The following is a 16,815-nucleotide window of genomic DNA, read 5'->3' as shown; positions in this document are numbered from 1 at the left end:
CAGGGCAGGCATCCAAAGGGAGAAAGGAGCTGAACTGGCTCAGATAATCCATCCCCAAAATGTAGAGCTGAGTAATTCATTTGATGGCGTAGAAATAGCAGTACAGTGAAATAATTCTAATTCACCTTTCCTCCCTTACATTTTGTGTCCTCTGTCACAGCATTTTTGACACAGTAATATTTACTACCCCTGCTCTAGAGGCTAAAATTGGATGAGAGTTTAAGCCTGAAATGGACATCCGTGGTCTTGCAGAATTAGGTTACAATTTGTGCATTGTATTTAAAAAGCGAAAGGAATTTCTAGTGCCACTTGCAGAGGCACCTCTAAGTGTCAAGCTCTGTTTGCCGCTGTCCTGGTACTTCCATCACACTTTTAGGCTGCAGTCAGAGAGGTTTTTGAAAAATCAGTAGCTCCCACATCAAGAGGAAGTATCTTTCCACTTTGGCTTTTGGTAACTGCTCTCTTTTTGTCTGAGGGTTCTCTGGGTCCTAAGTCTTCTTACTTCTGTTGAACAACACCTCTAGTTCTTCGGTTTAAATTTTTTTTTCTTTTTTTGAGATGCAATCTCACTCTGTCGCCTAGGCTGAAGTGCAATGGCACGATCTTGGCTCACTGCAACCTCCACCTCCCAGGTGAAAGCGATTCTTCTGCCTCAGCCTCCCGAGTAGCTGGGATTGCAGGTGCCCGCCACTAAGCCCAGCTAATTTTTGTACTTTTAGTAGAGATGGGGTTTCACCATGTTGGCCAAGCTGGTCTCAAACTCCTGATCTTAGGTGATCTGCCTGCCTTGGTCTCCCAAAGTGCTGGAATTACAGGCATGAGCCACCATGCCCAGCCCACTTTAAAATTTATATAAGATTGGCTCAAACCCTCATTCCTCATCCTGTGGAAAGGTCCACCATTTTCCTCAGATTTTTTGCAGGTTTCTACATTTTTTGCAGGTTCCCATTTCCTGCTGTTGTTGATAGTCCTTATTAAAACCACCACCTGGAAGGTGAAGAGACATCTAAGACCTCTCATTCCCAAAGAATTGTCATGGAGCCTAATAGTTCTATTGGGTTCACCCCTTTATGTTAAGCCATTTCAAGGATTTAAAAAGCTACATGTATGTTATCTAGTAGGGAGTATCTTACTCCCAAATTAGTTGATTGTTTTAGTAGGGCTTTCAGTGGGTTCCAGATAAAATAAGCAGTCAGACAAGTTGATTTAGTGAAAGACAATCACTGACTAGGAAGTGTATAGGGTTGTTTGGGAGCAAGAGTAAAATTGGTAGCAACAGAGGCTCCCAAGGCAAGCAGACTCTTTTTTTTTTTTTTTTTTTTTTGGCAGGAGCAAGAGTTTGAGAGAATGTGGCTTGTTTTTTCCTTTGTGAGAGGGGAGTTTTAATACCATTTCCAAAATATGTAACCTGGTATCTTGGCCCCAGAAATGCTGTTGAGATTTATGGAAGCAAAAAACTCTGTCACCCAGGCTAGAGTGCAGTGGTCCCATCAAAGCTTACTGCAGCCTCTAATTCCCAGGCTCAAAAGCTCTTTCTGCCTCAGCCACCTGAATAGCTAGGACTATAAGTGCATGCAACCATGCCTGCTAGCTTTTTTTTTTTTTTTTTTTTTTTTAAAGAGATGGGGTCTAACTTCATTGCCCAGGCTGGTCCTTGGTCCTGAGCTCCTTTTAAGTGATTCTCTCATCTCAGCTTCTTAAAGTGCTGAGGTTATAGGTTTGGCCTACCTATTTTTATGTTTTATATTTTTTGTACTTTTTGATGTTATTTCAAATATTTTTTGAGTATCCTAAATATACTTTAAAAACCTTTTTTTGAGTAAATTTATCTATACATTATACATTAATTTTATGTCAATAGACATTTTTCTCTGTTATTACTAGTAATGTTAAAAATAAATAAATAAATAAGTAACTCAATTAATGCTTACTGCAGACCCCAACACTAACTCAAATATTCATTCTTTTAATCCTCACAATAAACCTATGATGTAGGTACCATTATTGTTCCTGTTTTTCACTAGAGGAAGCTGAGACACAGAGGAGTGAAGTAATTTGCCCACAGTAACACAGGTAGTGAGTAGTTGAGGTGAGATTGTACTCATGCCTACCAGAATCCATACTCTTAGTTATAATGGTGTACTACCCTATAGCTTTCTGTTTCACAGCCCCATGGCATTCCTTTATATGGATTTATCATTGTTTGTAAATCATTTAACTTATGACCAGTGTATTATTTTTATAAACAATGACTATCTGATACCTCTAATTTTGTGCATATGTATCTTTTTTAGAATGAATTGCTAATTCAGTGCTTAAGCCCCTAATTAATTTTCTTACATATTACCAACTGTCCTCCAAAAAGGTTGTAAGGTTGTACTAACTTAGAATTTTACCAGCAGTACGTGAGCGGACCCATTTCCCCAACACTCTCATGGGTACTGGGTATTACCAGTATTTTTTAATATGTGCCGATCAGATGGGCAAAAAGAATGGTTTCTCATTAAGGTTTAAATTGCATTTCCCTAGTTATTATTGAGATTTTCCCATTCATTTTTCAGCAAGTACTTATTGAGTGCTTTATATTTGTAAGGGACAAATATAAAGGTACTGGAAATGTCACAGTGAGGAAAAGTGACAAAGCCCCTGCTGTCATGGAGTTTATTCTAATGGGAGATGTCAGGTGCTCAGCTGAGCTGGGAGAGAGCTGAGTTGTCGGGTGTCAGATGAGACAACTATAGCAGCAAAACAGAAATGAAATAGTTCAGCTTTAAATCTCTTACTGCAATGGTATAATCAAGAGGTTAAAATGGGAGGAAGGGCAGACTCTCCCTGTTCCATTTCCCTCTATAGAATGATATATCAGTTGAGGGTCAGGTGAATCATTGCAGACTTAGGAGGTTGTCTCACTGTTGAGGAAGCCCCATATGAAAGGCTCTGGCGGTTTTATGGACCTGGGGGTAGAGGGATTCAAGGCTGGGGAGAATTCACAATGTAAAATGAGGTGAGAGGGCTAGGAGTGGAAATGTACAAGGTACTGAGTCCGAGTGGGGAACAGTGTCTTCAAAACTAGAGTGTAAAAGTGCTAGGTATTGAGTCCGAGTAGGGAAAAGTGTCTTCTCTATGATGAGGAGGCTTCAGCAGAGGTGCCTGAAGACCTCACCACAGAGCCTCAGATAAAGGGATCTAAGAATGAGGGTGCCTGGGCTAAGATTGCAAATATGTGAAAAGGCATGACTGGCAGGAGGCTGAGATCTTGATTGCAACCCCCTTCAGAGACTGCCATGTACTGACTGTGAACCAAGTCTGGTGTGGAAAGGGCAACTTCCTCAGCGAGGCTTGTCAGATCAAGCCTCTTTAATTGCCTGTGTTCAGGTCTGAAAAATCACACATACATTTTTAACCAGAAGCCAGACCTCTCAGGAGAGACAAACAATAACTAAACATACCACATCATGTCATGTCGTAAGAAGTACCACAACAAAAAATAAGTCAGCATAAGGGGCAGAGTGCCAAGGATGCTATCTTCAATAGAATGGTCAGAGAAATCTCCCTGGGAGGTAGCACTTAATGAAAGACCTACATGAAGTGAAGGAGTAACTGTGAGACTCTGGAAGAAGAACCTTCCAGACAGAGGGAACAACATGAGAATAGGGCTTGAGACGGAATGTGTGATCTTTTGAAGGAATGGCAAGGGAGGCAGTGTGGCTGGGGCAGAATGAGGGAAAGAGGTCTCATAGGTCCTGGAGACCCAATTATGTAAGGTCTTGTGAGGCCAGCGGAAGGACTTTGGATGTAGTTCTCAGTGTGAGGGGAAGGGATCTGGATATAATTTTCAGTATGTTGGGAAGGCATTGGAGGCTTCTGAACAGGAGAATTGTGTGACTGGAGATGTATTTTTAAGTGATCATTTTGGCTTGAGAAACCAGACTTAGGGACAAGGACAAAGCAGGCAGATGAATTAGGAGACAATTACATTAGTCTCCCCCATACTTTTCCTAACATATTGGAGTTCAGCTCTGACTGTAGTAGTTCTAGATCTCATCAGACACACTTGCGCAGAGCTTATCTTGGGTATTTGGGGTATATAGATGATTCATGTTGGTTATACAGATGGGTTAGATGATTGCAGACAGAAGAGGGCTGTCTGGGAACCATTCCTAAACAGGGAAGCATTCCTTGAGATAGAGGAGAGGAAGCCTGAAGGGGAGGAAGAGAGTACCTGTTGCTATCTAGACGGAGGCATCTAGCAGGAAGTTGGATACAGGTATCTGAACCTCTAGTGAAAATTATGGGCAGGCAATAAGCACCTGGGAGTTAGTAGCTTACACTTCACAGTTGAATCCATGGGACTAGAGGAGAAAAACCAGGGAAAGTATGGAGACTAAGACAACCAAGAACATGCACTCAAGATGACCAAAATTAAAAAGCGATCTGAGAAAAGTAATGAGGAAGTCAGAGATTGGGAAAGAATAGAGCATTTCAATGAGGAGAGTTGCCACCACTGTTACATTTGCCCCTGAGTGGTCAAATGAGATGAGGTCTGAAAAGAGCCCAAGCCTTGACCATGGTGGGACGCCACCAGTGACCTTTGTCAGTAGAGAGGTGGGGGCGGGAGGCTGGGATTGAAGGCTGCAATTGCTACTTACTCTTTCAGGGAGTTTGACTCCAAGGGAAAGAGAAACTAAAAGCAGTAGCAGAGGGCTTGTGTTTGAAGTAACTGTGGTGAACCAGGCGAACAGCCTGGAGGCCAAGTGAAGTGAGACTGGACACTACAGATTTATAATGTCGCCAGTCTGCACAATTCAATAATTTCCCCCAAAAGTGCTCAATTGCCCAATTGTAAGAACAGATATATAGACCAAAAGTAGAGTGTCCCCAGGGTAAATTCTATAAAGACAAAGGGGTATGTTTATTGAAGTTGTATGTTGCACTGTCCAATATAATAACCACTAGTCGTATGTGACTATTTAAATTTCAATTAATTAAAATTAAATAAGATTTAAAAATTCAGTTTCTCAGTCATACTAACTACGTTATCAATTGCTCAGTAGCCACAGGGGCTGGTGGCTATCATATATTCAGCACAGAGATAGAGCATTTTCATTATCACTAAGAGTTCTTGTGGCAAACACTGCACTATAGGGTCTACACTGGATAAATCTGAGGTCTTGATGAAGTTGAACAACAGATGTAGGAGTAAGCAAGAGTAAAACCTGGGTGAATAGGAGGTTGTAGACAGAGAGGAGCATATTGAGATTAAGATTCTAGGGACTGAGTTGCTCCAGGCGAAAAGGTTCAGGGTTATATTATAAGAGGGTAGGGGCAGCTGCTGAAATAGTCAGTGGGTGAAGACCTGTGGAATTCACAAAATAAAAGAAATTGGAGACAAGGTTGTTAGACTCATTCATGAAGAAGTCACCCAAATTGTTGGCAAGACCTTGCATCTAATGCTGAAATCCTCACTGAGCAGGGGGGTAGTGATTTATAACTAACAGCAATGAAAGAGGCAGACACCTCAAAAGGGGAGGGTGTTGCTCAAAGTCCCCATGACATGTGATAAAACAAACAGTAGCTGGGAGGGGCAAGTGGCTTCTTTTGGGTAGAGGCAGATTTCACTGAAATAATAACCTCAGGGGAAACAGTCAATGAAGAGGTTAAAGATGTGGGAGAATTTCCTTGTAGCAATTAATGGAATGAGGCTTCCAGAAGGCCAAGTAAACTTTGGAGGAAGTTTAGTAAAAGAAGGGAAATTTTTGAGTACAGATAAGAATAGGAATATAAAGAAGAAATAATTCTTAAATATGTAAGGTATGCATTTGGCGATAGTAGCCAGGGAAGACCGAAGTCCCAGTAGGGTCAGAGACTTCATAAGGTTAGCAAACTATGGTTTTTGAGTGGTATTCCAACAGTAGAGTATACTAATCAGGAAGTTCTTAATTATACTTTGAAACAAACTCTTTCAGCTGATTAGGAAGGTCTAGCTGGATTCTTGGGTGCCATTTTCCTGACATCATAGCAATCCATTGTAGCTAGACTTCAATCATTCCTCTTACTGAAGTGCTGGGGAAGGGAGACATTCTCAATGCTTACCCACCTATGGAGTCCCAGTGAGTCCAGTTGCTGCACAGCTTGAGGTCTGGGGTCATAAAAGGGAAGGTCTGAAGACACTTGGTGAACACAGACCTTGAGCCAAACTTTCCCCATTTAGTCAGAGAGAGGATTAGCAGCATCCCACATGCCTAGCTCTGTGTGAGATCACGGGAGCCAGTGGTTGGTGAGGTGCTATAGAGTATAAATTGCAAAATACTTTCAGTTCCACTCAGAATGGATTTCAGAGTGATTTCCACCCCACGGGGAGGAGAGGAAGTCTGGGGAGGGATGGATTGAGAAAATTTTTTTCTGTTATTTTCTGTGATCCACTCTGGAGACAGAGGCAGAGATTCTCTACAGCAGCTGCTCAAACTACAGCTTTTGTTAAAATGCAGGTTTTGAATCAGTAGGCCTTGGGTGGGACCAGAGATTCTGTGTTTCGGACCAGCCCACCGGCAATGTGAATCTCACTGGTCCATACGTCATGCTTTCAGTTGGTAGGTGAAAAAGGGAGCACTCGATGAGTGGAAGAGAAAGCCCTTGTAATCTTTGGGAAAAGGGGCCTGGGTCAATGGAGTTGGACTGGCCTGTGAGTGGAAAGAGTGGATGGGAAGGAAAGAAGATACTGTGAGGCTCTACAGAAAAAAAGAAAATAAATAAAATAAAATGTAAATCAAGAAGACAGAAGAAGCTAAAGACGAAGTCATTTCCAGATTCGGAAGGCACAAGTAACAGCTGAGTAATAACATAACATTGACTGTTAATTGGCAGCATTTTCAACTGTATGTTTAGTTTCTGCATGAGGTCATCTGTCCTCTATAATACGGCAAGTTAGACCAAAACCGGCGTTTCCCAGAGACAATGCTAGAAGCTTTAACAGTAGGTGGCACTCTTGCGTTACATTAAGAGCTCAGCAAAGAAGACACAGAAACCTCAGGTTTGCCTTGTAACAACACACTAAATGTTCCTTAGGTCTCCCTTTCACTGTCAGGGTACCCATATAGATTTTCCCCTCTCCCTCCAATATAGGTATGCATCCTCTACAGATAGTGCATTTAATTCTTCAAGTGCTTCACGGAGTCCTAGTGAGTGTAATGCTGTAGGCAGTGATTCAGATTTTATGCAAATTCCCACGGATGCCTGCTGTCTGCTTCCCTTGGAGTTCAAGACCACCACCAACCCTTCGATTATGTGTTCTAACTGGGCCACTCTGTACACAGTTCAGTTTGATAAGTGCATTGTTATTTGATAAGTTACTGTTACTTGTTCGTCTCTTCCCTATTTCAAGAGAAACCACATCAATTTAATTACTCCCACACCAAGAACTCTTCAAACGAAACTCCTCTCATCTCTCATCAACCCATCTCCTCCCTTTCTTCCTCAGTGTCAACATCCCTTCACATAAATCCTGAATGATGAGACTTATTTAGAACTTACACTAACTTCCTCTCCAAGATGACATCTAACTTCATATTAAGTAAGAAACAGTCTTCCCACTCTCCACCCCCATACTTCTCACCCCCCACTGCTTGCTTTTTTTTTGCCAAGTCTCAAGTAATTCTGTAACCTAGAAAAGGTCCTACACAAACCCTGTGATCAATCACATTTAAGGAGTTGGGTGGCCCACATTCTTCCCATAAACCCCAAAGTGCCCTCAAGGACTAAAGCCTTTCTCTGAACTTTTCCAGCATGAGGCCCGTGGTTGTAAAAATTGTCCAGGGTCAGTGCATCCTGGGAGCAAAAAGTTTGTGGTGCCTGGGGTTTCCGCAACACTCCCGAAGCACATCCTCACCTGCTCATCTATGACTCACTTCCAGCATTTCACTCATGTGCCTTCAATGGTCATTGACCACCACAGTCCAAAAACAACCATCAAATGTTCCCAGTTCTCTTTCTGATCTCTGAAAGAGCTTAGAGAGGTCACTGAGAATAGAGGCCTTGGTTCACTATAGAAGTCATTTCTAAACCATTTGATATCCTTGGGAGTGCTGGCCATGGGAGCAGTAGTGATGGGGGAAGTTCTGTAAAGGGAATTATTTGAATTTCAAAGATGTTACTCAATGTGATCCTACAACTAATGAAGTATAATAAAAGGGAGGCTATAATTTATTATCATTATTAGCAATCTTTCCACCATAGCAGACCAACGAATAAGTGGATGGGGAGGGGAGGGCTACAATGATGAGAATCACAATTCAGGTTATAGAAAGGTAACTGGTGGGTGGATGGGTTGTCTGGTTTCCCCTGTCCTGGGATTTAAATTCACAGAACCACAGTACTAGAGAGACCCTTAGAACATTTAGTCAACCACTTCATTAATCAGATGAGGAAACTGAGGCTCATAATTGCGGTTTGTACAAGGCCATACATTTAGTCATCAGTGAAGCAAGGGTAAAAAAAACGAATCTCCAGATGCCTGAAATGTGTGCACAGTTCCAGAGCTTAATATCTAGTTCTTCAGGATTACTAGTGATAAGATAGTATCTGGGTATTGTATAAAGAGAAATGGAGGGTTTTTTTTCCCCTTTCCTCTTGTTTCTCCCTTCCTAATCCTTAACCTTCCTTTTTAGGTGTTGATTCCCTGAAGATTCACGCTTATTTCAATGAGACTGCAGACCTGCCATGCCAGTTTGCAAACTCTCAAAACCTAAGCCTGAGTGAGCTAGTAGCATTTTGGCAGAACCAGGAAAACTTGGTTCTGAATGAGGTATACTTAGGAAAAGAGAAATTTGACAGCGTTCATTCCAGGTATATGGGCCGCACAAGTTTTGATCCGGACAGTTGGACCCTGAGACTTCACAACCTTCAGATCACGGACAAGGGCTTATATCGATGTATCATTCATCACAAAAAACCCACAGGAATGATTCGCATCCACCAGATGAATTCCGACCTGTTAGTGCTTGGTACGTGGTCAATGGTGTGTGTTCAGATTCTTAGCCTTCTAAGATGAGATTGCAAATGACTTAGAGAAACACTGGAGGGGGATTTGAGGGGCCCAGGGGAAAAGGGGGTCTCTAGCGAGAAAGCAGAGAACAGCCATTTCTGGGAAGTCCATTTGAAGGGAGTCTGGGAGTAGGGAACTGAAAGTCTTTTGCACTTTTTATAGTCTGCTTCTGAAGGATCAGTAAAAATCTGCTTTGGGGAAAGAAATAGAGCGAATTGAACAAAGGTTATATGGTTTTGGTTCACTATTGAAGTCATTTACTTCATGGTAAAAACCACAGTTAATTTGGCCATTACAGAATGTATATAACCATACTCAGATCTTTTACATTCATTTTTCCCTTGGGTCCGAGATTTTTTCACCTACTAAATCTTTGCCTGGAGGTTCTAGCAAAGGGGACAGCTGACACATTTGGATTTTCCCTTCAGCCTCCTCTAGATTGCTTAGGAGTTGTTTGCTGCCACAACCATGAGCCTGGTAGACAGAAAGGAAACAACTCAACAAACATAACCCACAAACTTACAAACCCGTTCCTCCACGTCAGCAGACCTTGGAAGGCCTAAATGTCACTACAGATTTTTTTTAAACTATCACACAGTAAAATTATTTTTTTTTGTTTTGGTATACTGTTCTACTGATTTTCTAGATCATATATAGATTTAGCTAACAGCCACAGGACATACAGCATTTCTATCACCCTAAAAATTTCCCTCAGGTTATCCCTTTATAGAGTCATACTCTGTCTGCACTCATAACCCTTGTTGGGCATCCTATAGTTTTGTGTTTTTGACAGTGTCACACAAGTGGAGCCACAGAGTATGTAATCTTTCAAGACTGGCTTCTTTTGCTTAGCATGCCTCTGAGGTTCATCCAAGTTATCGCACATATCAAGCTTGTCCCTTTTTATTGCTGAGTAGTATTTTATTGTTTAACCATTCAACTCAGTGAAAGACACTGGGTCGTTTCTGAGTAGAGCTGCTGTAAACATTTGTGTACAGGTTTTTGTGTGAATATAAGTTCTCATTTCTCTAGGGGAAATACCCAGGTGTGGTATTACTGGATCCAGGTTAATTTTTGATGAAACTTGAAAAGGCAGATCAACACCTATTCTAAAACCATAGAGTAAAACAGAAGCAAAAATAGAGATAGAATGGAGAGCTGCTCCCTTTGAACCCTGTGTGATTCAAAGTAGGCTGCAAGGCTTTAGGAACAGTTAACCAAGTGCTAAATCCGTGTTTGCAAAATGTGGTCAGGGACCATTGGAAATGTTTTAGAAGGGACACTTTCGTAAGCATGTTGAAAGCCATGTCATATTGGTTTTAATGTATATTAGAAAAACTATAACTTAACCAACCTGTGGTATCACAGATGTCTTTAATAAAGCTGAATAAGATCTGGCAATTCACCTTCTATAGATCGTGTCAAGTCTAAGAAGAGTGCTCAGATACTACACTGATATAGCAAAACTTACAAAGACGACATGCAAATGGCAGCCCTTTTAGCGAGAATACACTAAATTATAAATTCGTTTGTAGAACCTGCAAACTACCTAGTCATATAGAAGAGCAAGAGATTTTTTTCTAACAGAAGGCACACGACACAGGTCTAAGGGCTCCATGCCAGTGATCCTGAACATCCAGAAAAGCACGAATGGCAAACAAAGGCAAGAGAAACACTGTGTTTATCAAAATCGTGTATTTTTCCCTAAAATAGCTGGAGTTGGCGCTCATCTTAGAGTATGTTATGAAGACACTTCGATGCTCATGCCAAAAATCAGTGTTCTGAATTTCTAATTCCAAAAATCCCCAACCATTCACTTACCACAGTCCTGCTTGAATTTCTGAAAGATATGACCCACGGCATGCCAACATGAGCTCTGTCAGTTCCTGGTGACAATTCAGCTCAATCCCTTTCTGCTCTCTTAATCTGGTGAGCTGGAATGTGCCTCATGGGACACCTGGGCCTTAGAGTCAGACCACTTTTCCTTCCAAAGACTCTACTCCCTGGAAATAGTGGCTTCATTATAAATCTTTGGTGACTCAATTATGTCCCTCCTATCACTTAGAGAGCACCCCCTTGATTTGGATAAGCAAGAAGTAAGCATGGCCCCAAACTCTATTGTTGAAAAATAATCATGAAGTCATTACGTGGCACTCACCTTGGGCTGTAGGCCACATTTTAGACACCTTGAGGCTCCCAGGTGTGCCCCAATGAGCCCCAGATGGAGTACCCAGTTATTTGCTATTCCCTCCTAGATATATCTAAACTTAGACTGATTTTTTTTAATCTCTCTTTTTTTTCAGCTAACTTCAGTCAACCTGAAATAGTCCCAATTTCTAACATAACAGAAAATTTGTACATAAATTTGACCTGTTCATCTATACACGGTTACCCAGAACCTGAGAAGATGAGTTTTCTGCTAATAACCAAGAATTCAACTACCGAGTATGATGGTGTCATACAGAAATCTCAAGATAATGTCACAGAACTGTATGATGTTTCCATCAGCCTGTCTGTTTCATTCCCTGATGTCACAAGCAATATGACCATCTTCTGTGTTCTGCAAACTAAGAAGACCCAGCTTTTATCCTCACCTTTCTCTATAGGTAAAGCTGCTTTCCAAGACTATTTCTTTCAGCAGGTATTATACACAAATGCTTAAGGCAGATCATCTGATGTCCCTGACTTTCTAAGAAACCTCCAACTGGGCCATTTTATGATGCTGTTAGGAAGGACCCAGATGGAGGGCTTCTGCTTCACCCTGAGTAATGCAGGGTCCAGGAAGCTACGAGCCTATGCTGCACTTGAAGAAATATGCTTTCAGCCCTAAAACTGACTCAGTCTCTTGGTTTACCTTTGATGGAGGATCAAAGGTAAAAAAACCTCATCAACCTTTGATGAAGTTTTGATTTAAAAATGCAGGATTCCTCTGGCTAGAATTCTTTCTTTGATTAAAACACATACGTGGGCTTGCATGTGCATGCACATCCGTGCACACACACACACACACGCCATGCATATAAGCATACATACAAATGGTACTTATTGTGAGTATAGAACCATTTGGGACATTATTGGTTGCAGGAGTGAAAATGAAAATATATAAGACATTTCCTCTGCCCTTGAGGATCTTTAAATAGAATCAGAACTCTGTAATGTGCACATATGAAAACTGGATTTTTAAAAGTTCGAATTTGAATCTAAATTTTATTCCATGCATATATGTGACTAAACTTAAAACAAAAGTAACCGATAATGAGTTTCATGGGCATTCAGAGGTGGGCAAGATCCCTGAGGGTCAGGGAAGGTTTCCTAAGGGAAGGGGCAACTTGTAACACATAAAATAGATTACTGAGTTTAATAAATGTGGTGAGGAAAGGAAGGCATTCTGGATAACAGTTTCCCAAAACTGTGGTAACTTTATTAGCAGAAAAAATTTGAGATAGTGCCTGGGCTCAGAAGGTGAGAGGGCCACGATGGATCAGCCTCAGAGGCAGAAACGCAGCATGTGCTTCAGGGACCAGTTCAGTGGAGGAAAGGGCTGAAAGCAAACAGTAGCCACTAATAGGGCCTGACATTTTAAAGTTGTGCCTTTGCCCAGGAGGGCATGTGCCTATATTTGAGACTCCTCTTTTAAGAAGCTGTAAATGTAAGATTTCCTCCTAGAAGAAAGGTGGTCTGCACCTATCCTGTCCCATCACTGCCTGTGCTGACCTTGACCCCCCACATCTGCCTTCTTCTTGCCTTGATACCTTCTCCAGCGATGACTCCTGGCTTGCCCCCTCTAGTAACATCCATCCAACTCCTTGCTCCATCCCCTGGCCTCCTCTCTCTGAGTGTCTTGTTCAGATGTAACTTGATCTATGAACAGCCCCTGAGGCCAGTCCCCACGAACCAACTTTACAACTGGGCCAATCTTATCTCCTGGTACTGACTTCCTTCCACTCAGACACTTCAGCCTCTGAGAGTCCAGTAAATGGTGGAACTACCTGTCCTGTCCCAGTTGCTTCTCCTGTAGTTTTTCTTGGCCAGATAGAAGCCTCTCCAGGCTATGCCTGAAGTTTAGTACCTTCCTGTGTGACATCCCCCAGGGCCCTCTGTTATGGCTCCTGTAACAGGGGCTTGCCACCACTATAACCTAATTATGGCTCACCTTCCTGCTGCTTCTCAACTACTGTTCCGCCAAAACTTCCGCAGGTACCACCATCTTCAGAAATGTTTCAGCTCTAGCTGCCTCAGGAAGATGGGACTTGCCTCTCTGGGTTTCCCATTCTATCACTTAATCAGAGATAGGTTAGACCCTGAGTCAAGGGACTTTTCTGCATGTTAGAAGGTAGCAGCCTCCATAGTAAGTATAACCCCGCACCCGCTTTACTGGGCATGCCAAACTGGCTCAAGCGGGACAGACTGGGACAGACTCAAAAGAGATTAAATGTGGCCTGCAATGTCCTTGACTCTTTAATGTCACAGAAACAGGGCATGTGTCCACAAATTATAGCTAAGCTAACAGATTAGCTCGTCCTAATTTTCCTGAAATTGGGGATTAGCTACCAGAACTGTTCCCAAAAATGTCTTTAAATGGGTGATTCAGTTCTGAGTTTTTCCCCATAAAGCCTGTTTTCCAACTCCCCAGAAACAGGAGTTCTCATGTAAGGAAGTAGGTCCTGACCTCCAGGCAGCTGATTCCTACCCTGATTCCTCAAGGCGTGAAGAAACATCAGAGGTTTTTTAGTAGATGAGATATGCTGAAAGCCATGCAAAACAAACAAACAAACAAACAAACAAACCTGCTGTGACCTCAGTGGGAAAAAAACTAAACAAACAATCAAACAAAAACTGGAGGTAGGGGCCTGTGTGGAGGCTGTTCCATTTGTCCAAGTGAGAGGTGTCTGGAGATGATAGTGGACAGAAGAATCATCACGAGAGGAACTGCAGGGTCTGGGGACTAACTACAGAGGGGGCAGGGTAGCAGGCATGCCAAAGACGACTGCACATGCAGAGCCTCAGCACAGACACCTCACCCAGATTCCAGAATCATGGGCCAGGTTGACCCTCTTCTTCCCCATCATGGTAGGTGTTATCCCCACCTCTAGGAAGGCATGGCAGCTCAGTCCAGGCATTTGGCTAGAGGCAGGGCTTGAATCTTAGGTTGCTGCTGAGGCCCTGAGTCTGAGACTTACTATGGCCTCTTATTGTGGATTTCAAACTTCTCTGGCCTTAGAGTCCCAGGAAGATGCTGGCAAGTAAATCAAGAGAAGAGCAGCTAGCAGAAACCTTTTGTAAATGACTCTCCTGGCTGACTGAAAATTTGTGGTCATTTTTAGAGATTGAGGACCTTCAGCCTCCCCCAGACCGTATCCCTTGGATTGCAGCTGTACTTCTAGCAATAATTATATGTGTGATGATGGTATTCTGTCTACTAAATCTTTGGAAATGGAAGAAGAAGCAGCAGCCTTGCATATCTTGTGAATGTGGTGAGTCAGTCCTTGTCCTCCCCACAGACTGCCACTTTGCACCTACTTCCCAGTCGGCTGCCTTTTGGAGCTTATTGGCTGAGCCTAGACTGGCAAAAAGTCAATGTCGGAAGAAAAGGTTTTCCCACAGAGTTTTGAGCCCATGCAGAGTAGCAGCAGCTGATAATGTTGCTCTTGAACTTCAAAGAAAAGCAACATTCTAACCTCAGGTTTACCAATATACTTCTGGTTTCCAGGGAGAACTGATTATTACTTGCTTTATCTACCTCACTTCATGAGGCTATTGTGACATATACATAAAGCAAAATGGTGAGGCCACTCCTAAATGTTAAAGATTGTGGACCTGGTGGTGTTCCAGCAGGGATATTTGCTAAATGTCCACAAGGATCAGCTTCTCATCACTAAAAAAATCTAGGTTTCCTATGAAATATGTTAGATGGATTATTGCCCATTGACCTATAATAAACAATATTAACTTTTACTAATTTCCTTAATACATATCCATTATCATATATACCAAAATAAAATCATCAATATTTTAATAGTAAGAAAAGATGCTTACACAAACATTTGTCATGCCTATCTTTAAGATTTTTCTATATACCAATCTATGTTGTTTTCCATAATTAGGATTATCATAAGGGCTATTTTTCACAATTTGGATAATATATGTACTGTGTTCTAACTTTGTTATACTAAATGTAGCAAGACAATTTTCATTGTCATATATATCATTCTACAGCATCATTTTAAATGGCTGCAAGATATTCCATTATGTGGATACACCTTTATTTATTTGTTTATTTATTTATTTATGGACGCTTGAGCTGGTCCAGTAATTTTCTTATTATAAATATCCTTCCCACTGAATTCTGTTATAAAAATGTTTAATGGGGACAAAATCACCCCTAACTTTATAATAATGCCATGCCTATTTGTAGTTTGGGCTGGTTCTAAGATAAGACTGGACTTTATCTCAGTAATTGCCTCAAGTAGTAATTAGTTTGATTGGTACTAATAATTAAGGTAACCTTCTTACTCACTCACGGTAGAAAGCACAAGATGAGTATTGCCTCTGGCTGTATCTTGTTTTTCAGTATGCTGATTTAAAAATCTATCTAGAAGATAGATGGGTAACATTAGCAGTCATTCAATGTATCCTGCTGTATTTTAAAAATATGAAATTGGGGAGCAATGATCAAACTTAAATAAATTAATACAAAGCATGTGGCAGAGCCATTCAAACTGCCAATGAATGGTGTGTGCTGAGAGATTTCATGATATAAAAGCATAAAATTCATACCACAGATATAAAGACATATTGTGCTTGTCCAGGCTTTGATTTTCAAGGTACGAGTTTTGAGCTTCACTTTCTTTCAATCTCATTGCCATTTAGAATTAGTCAAATATGAAGAAGCAACTTACATCTTGGGAATAAGCTGTTTCCTAAATTTTCCTTCACAGTAGAATGATCAGCTTACAAATGAAACAAAGAAGGGATAGAGAAAAAGAGTAAGGATATTTCTTCCCCCATGAGGCAATCAGAAACAAATCAGGAGACTAGAAAGGGGAATTAAAGAGGATATGTGTATTCACTTGAGAGAAGTTATAAGGTGGTTAAATAAGCTGTGTGGGTGCAGATGAGATGGTCAGATTGGGCTGGGTGGTAAAAGGCAGAAGGAAAAACAGAATAGCACATATATGACCCCCAAGAATATAATAAAGAACATTGATAAGAAAAAGTTATTTGTTCAGGCAATCATCCATCCCAGTGAGTCTGATCAAAGAGAGAAACCTTGCTATCACTGGAGGGAGGGAAATACACCAGGCATAACTATGCCATTATAGATATGAGATATTTGTAAATTTGGATTCTGTAACTTCAGCAATATCTACCCTTGGTTTGTGGGCACTCCTGGCGTTGGCTATGTAACAGGCAAAATAATGCACCCCACAAGATGTTCTCCTCCTATACTCCAGAACCTTTAATATGTTATCTAACATGGCAAAATAACTTCACATAGGTGATTAAGGCACCGAACTTGAGATGGTGAGATTCGCCTGGATTATTCAGGTGCGCCCAGTGTAATCACATGAGTCAGAGAATCTTTCCCAGCTGGGATAGAGAAATGAACTGGAAGAAGGAGGAGAGATCTAAAGCTTGAAAGGCTCAATCCAGCATTGCTACATTTGCAGATGGAAGAAGGAGGCCATGAGCCAAAGAATGTAGGTAGCCTGTAGAAGCTGGAAGTGGCTCTCAGTTGACAACCAGCCGTTAAAGAAATTAGGATCTCAGTTCTG

The 16,815-nt window shown here is 41.5% G+C and overlaps 1 protein-coding gene across 4 annotated transcripts in view; it reads left to right on the top strand.

The window, feature by feature from the left end:
- CD86 (CD86 molecule) overlaps positions 1 to 16,815 on the top strand; it is a 69,045-nt gene that overhangs the window by 41,823 nt on the left and 10,407 nt on the right. For 3 of the 4 annotated variants that reach the window (XM_008982313.5, XM_054245354.2, NM_001257222.1), the window contains exons 3-5: positions 8,664 to 8,999; positions 11,344 to 11,646; positions 14,365 to 14,514. In XM_008982313.5, coding sequence (XP_008980561.5) covers positions 8,664 to 8,999; positions 11,344 to 11,646; positions 14,365 to 14,514 — 789 coding nt within the window. The remainder of the gene's footprint in view (positions 1 to 8,663; positions 9,000 to 11,343; positions 11,647 to 14,364; positions 14,515 to 16,815) is intronic. The other variant, XM_017964597.4, reaches the window with a different exon arrangement.

The sequence above is a fragment of the Callithrix jacchus genome, chromosome 15, assembly GCF_049354715.1.
Source record: "Callithrix jacchus isolate 240 chromosome 15, calJac240_pri, whole genome shotgun sequence".
NCBI lineage: Eukaryota > Metazoa > Chordata > Mammalia > Primates > Cebidae > Callithrix > Callithrix jacchus.
This window is presented reverse-complemented; position numbering and strand designations above follow the sequence as displayed.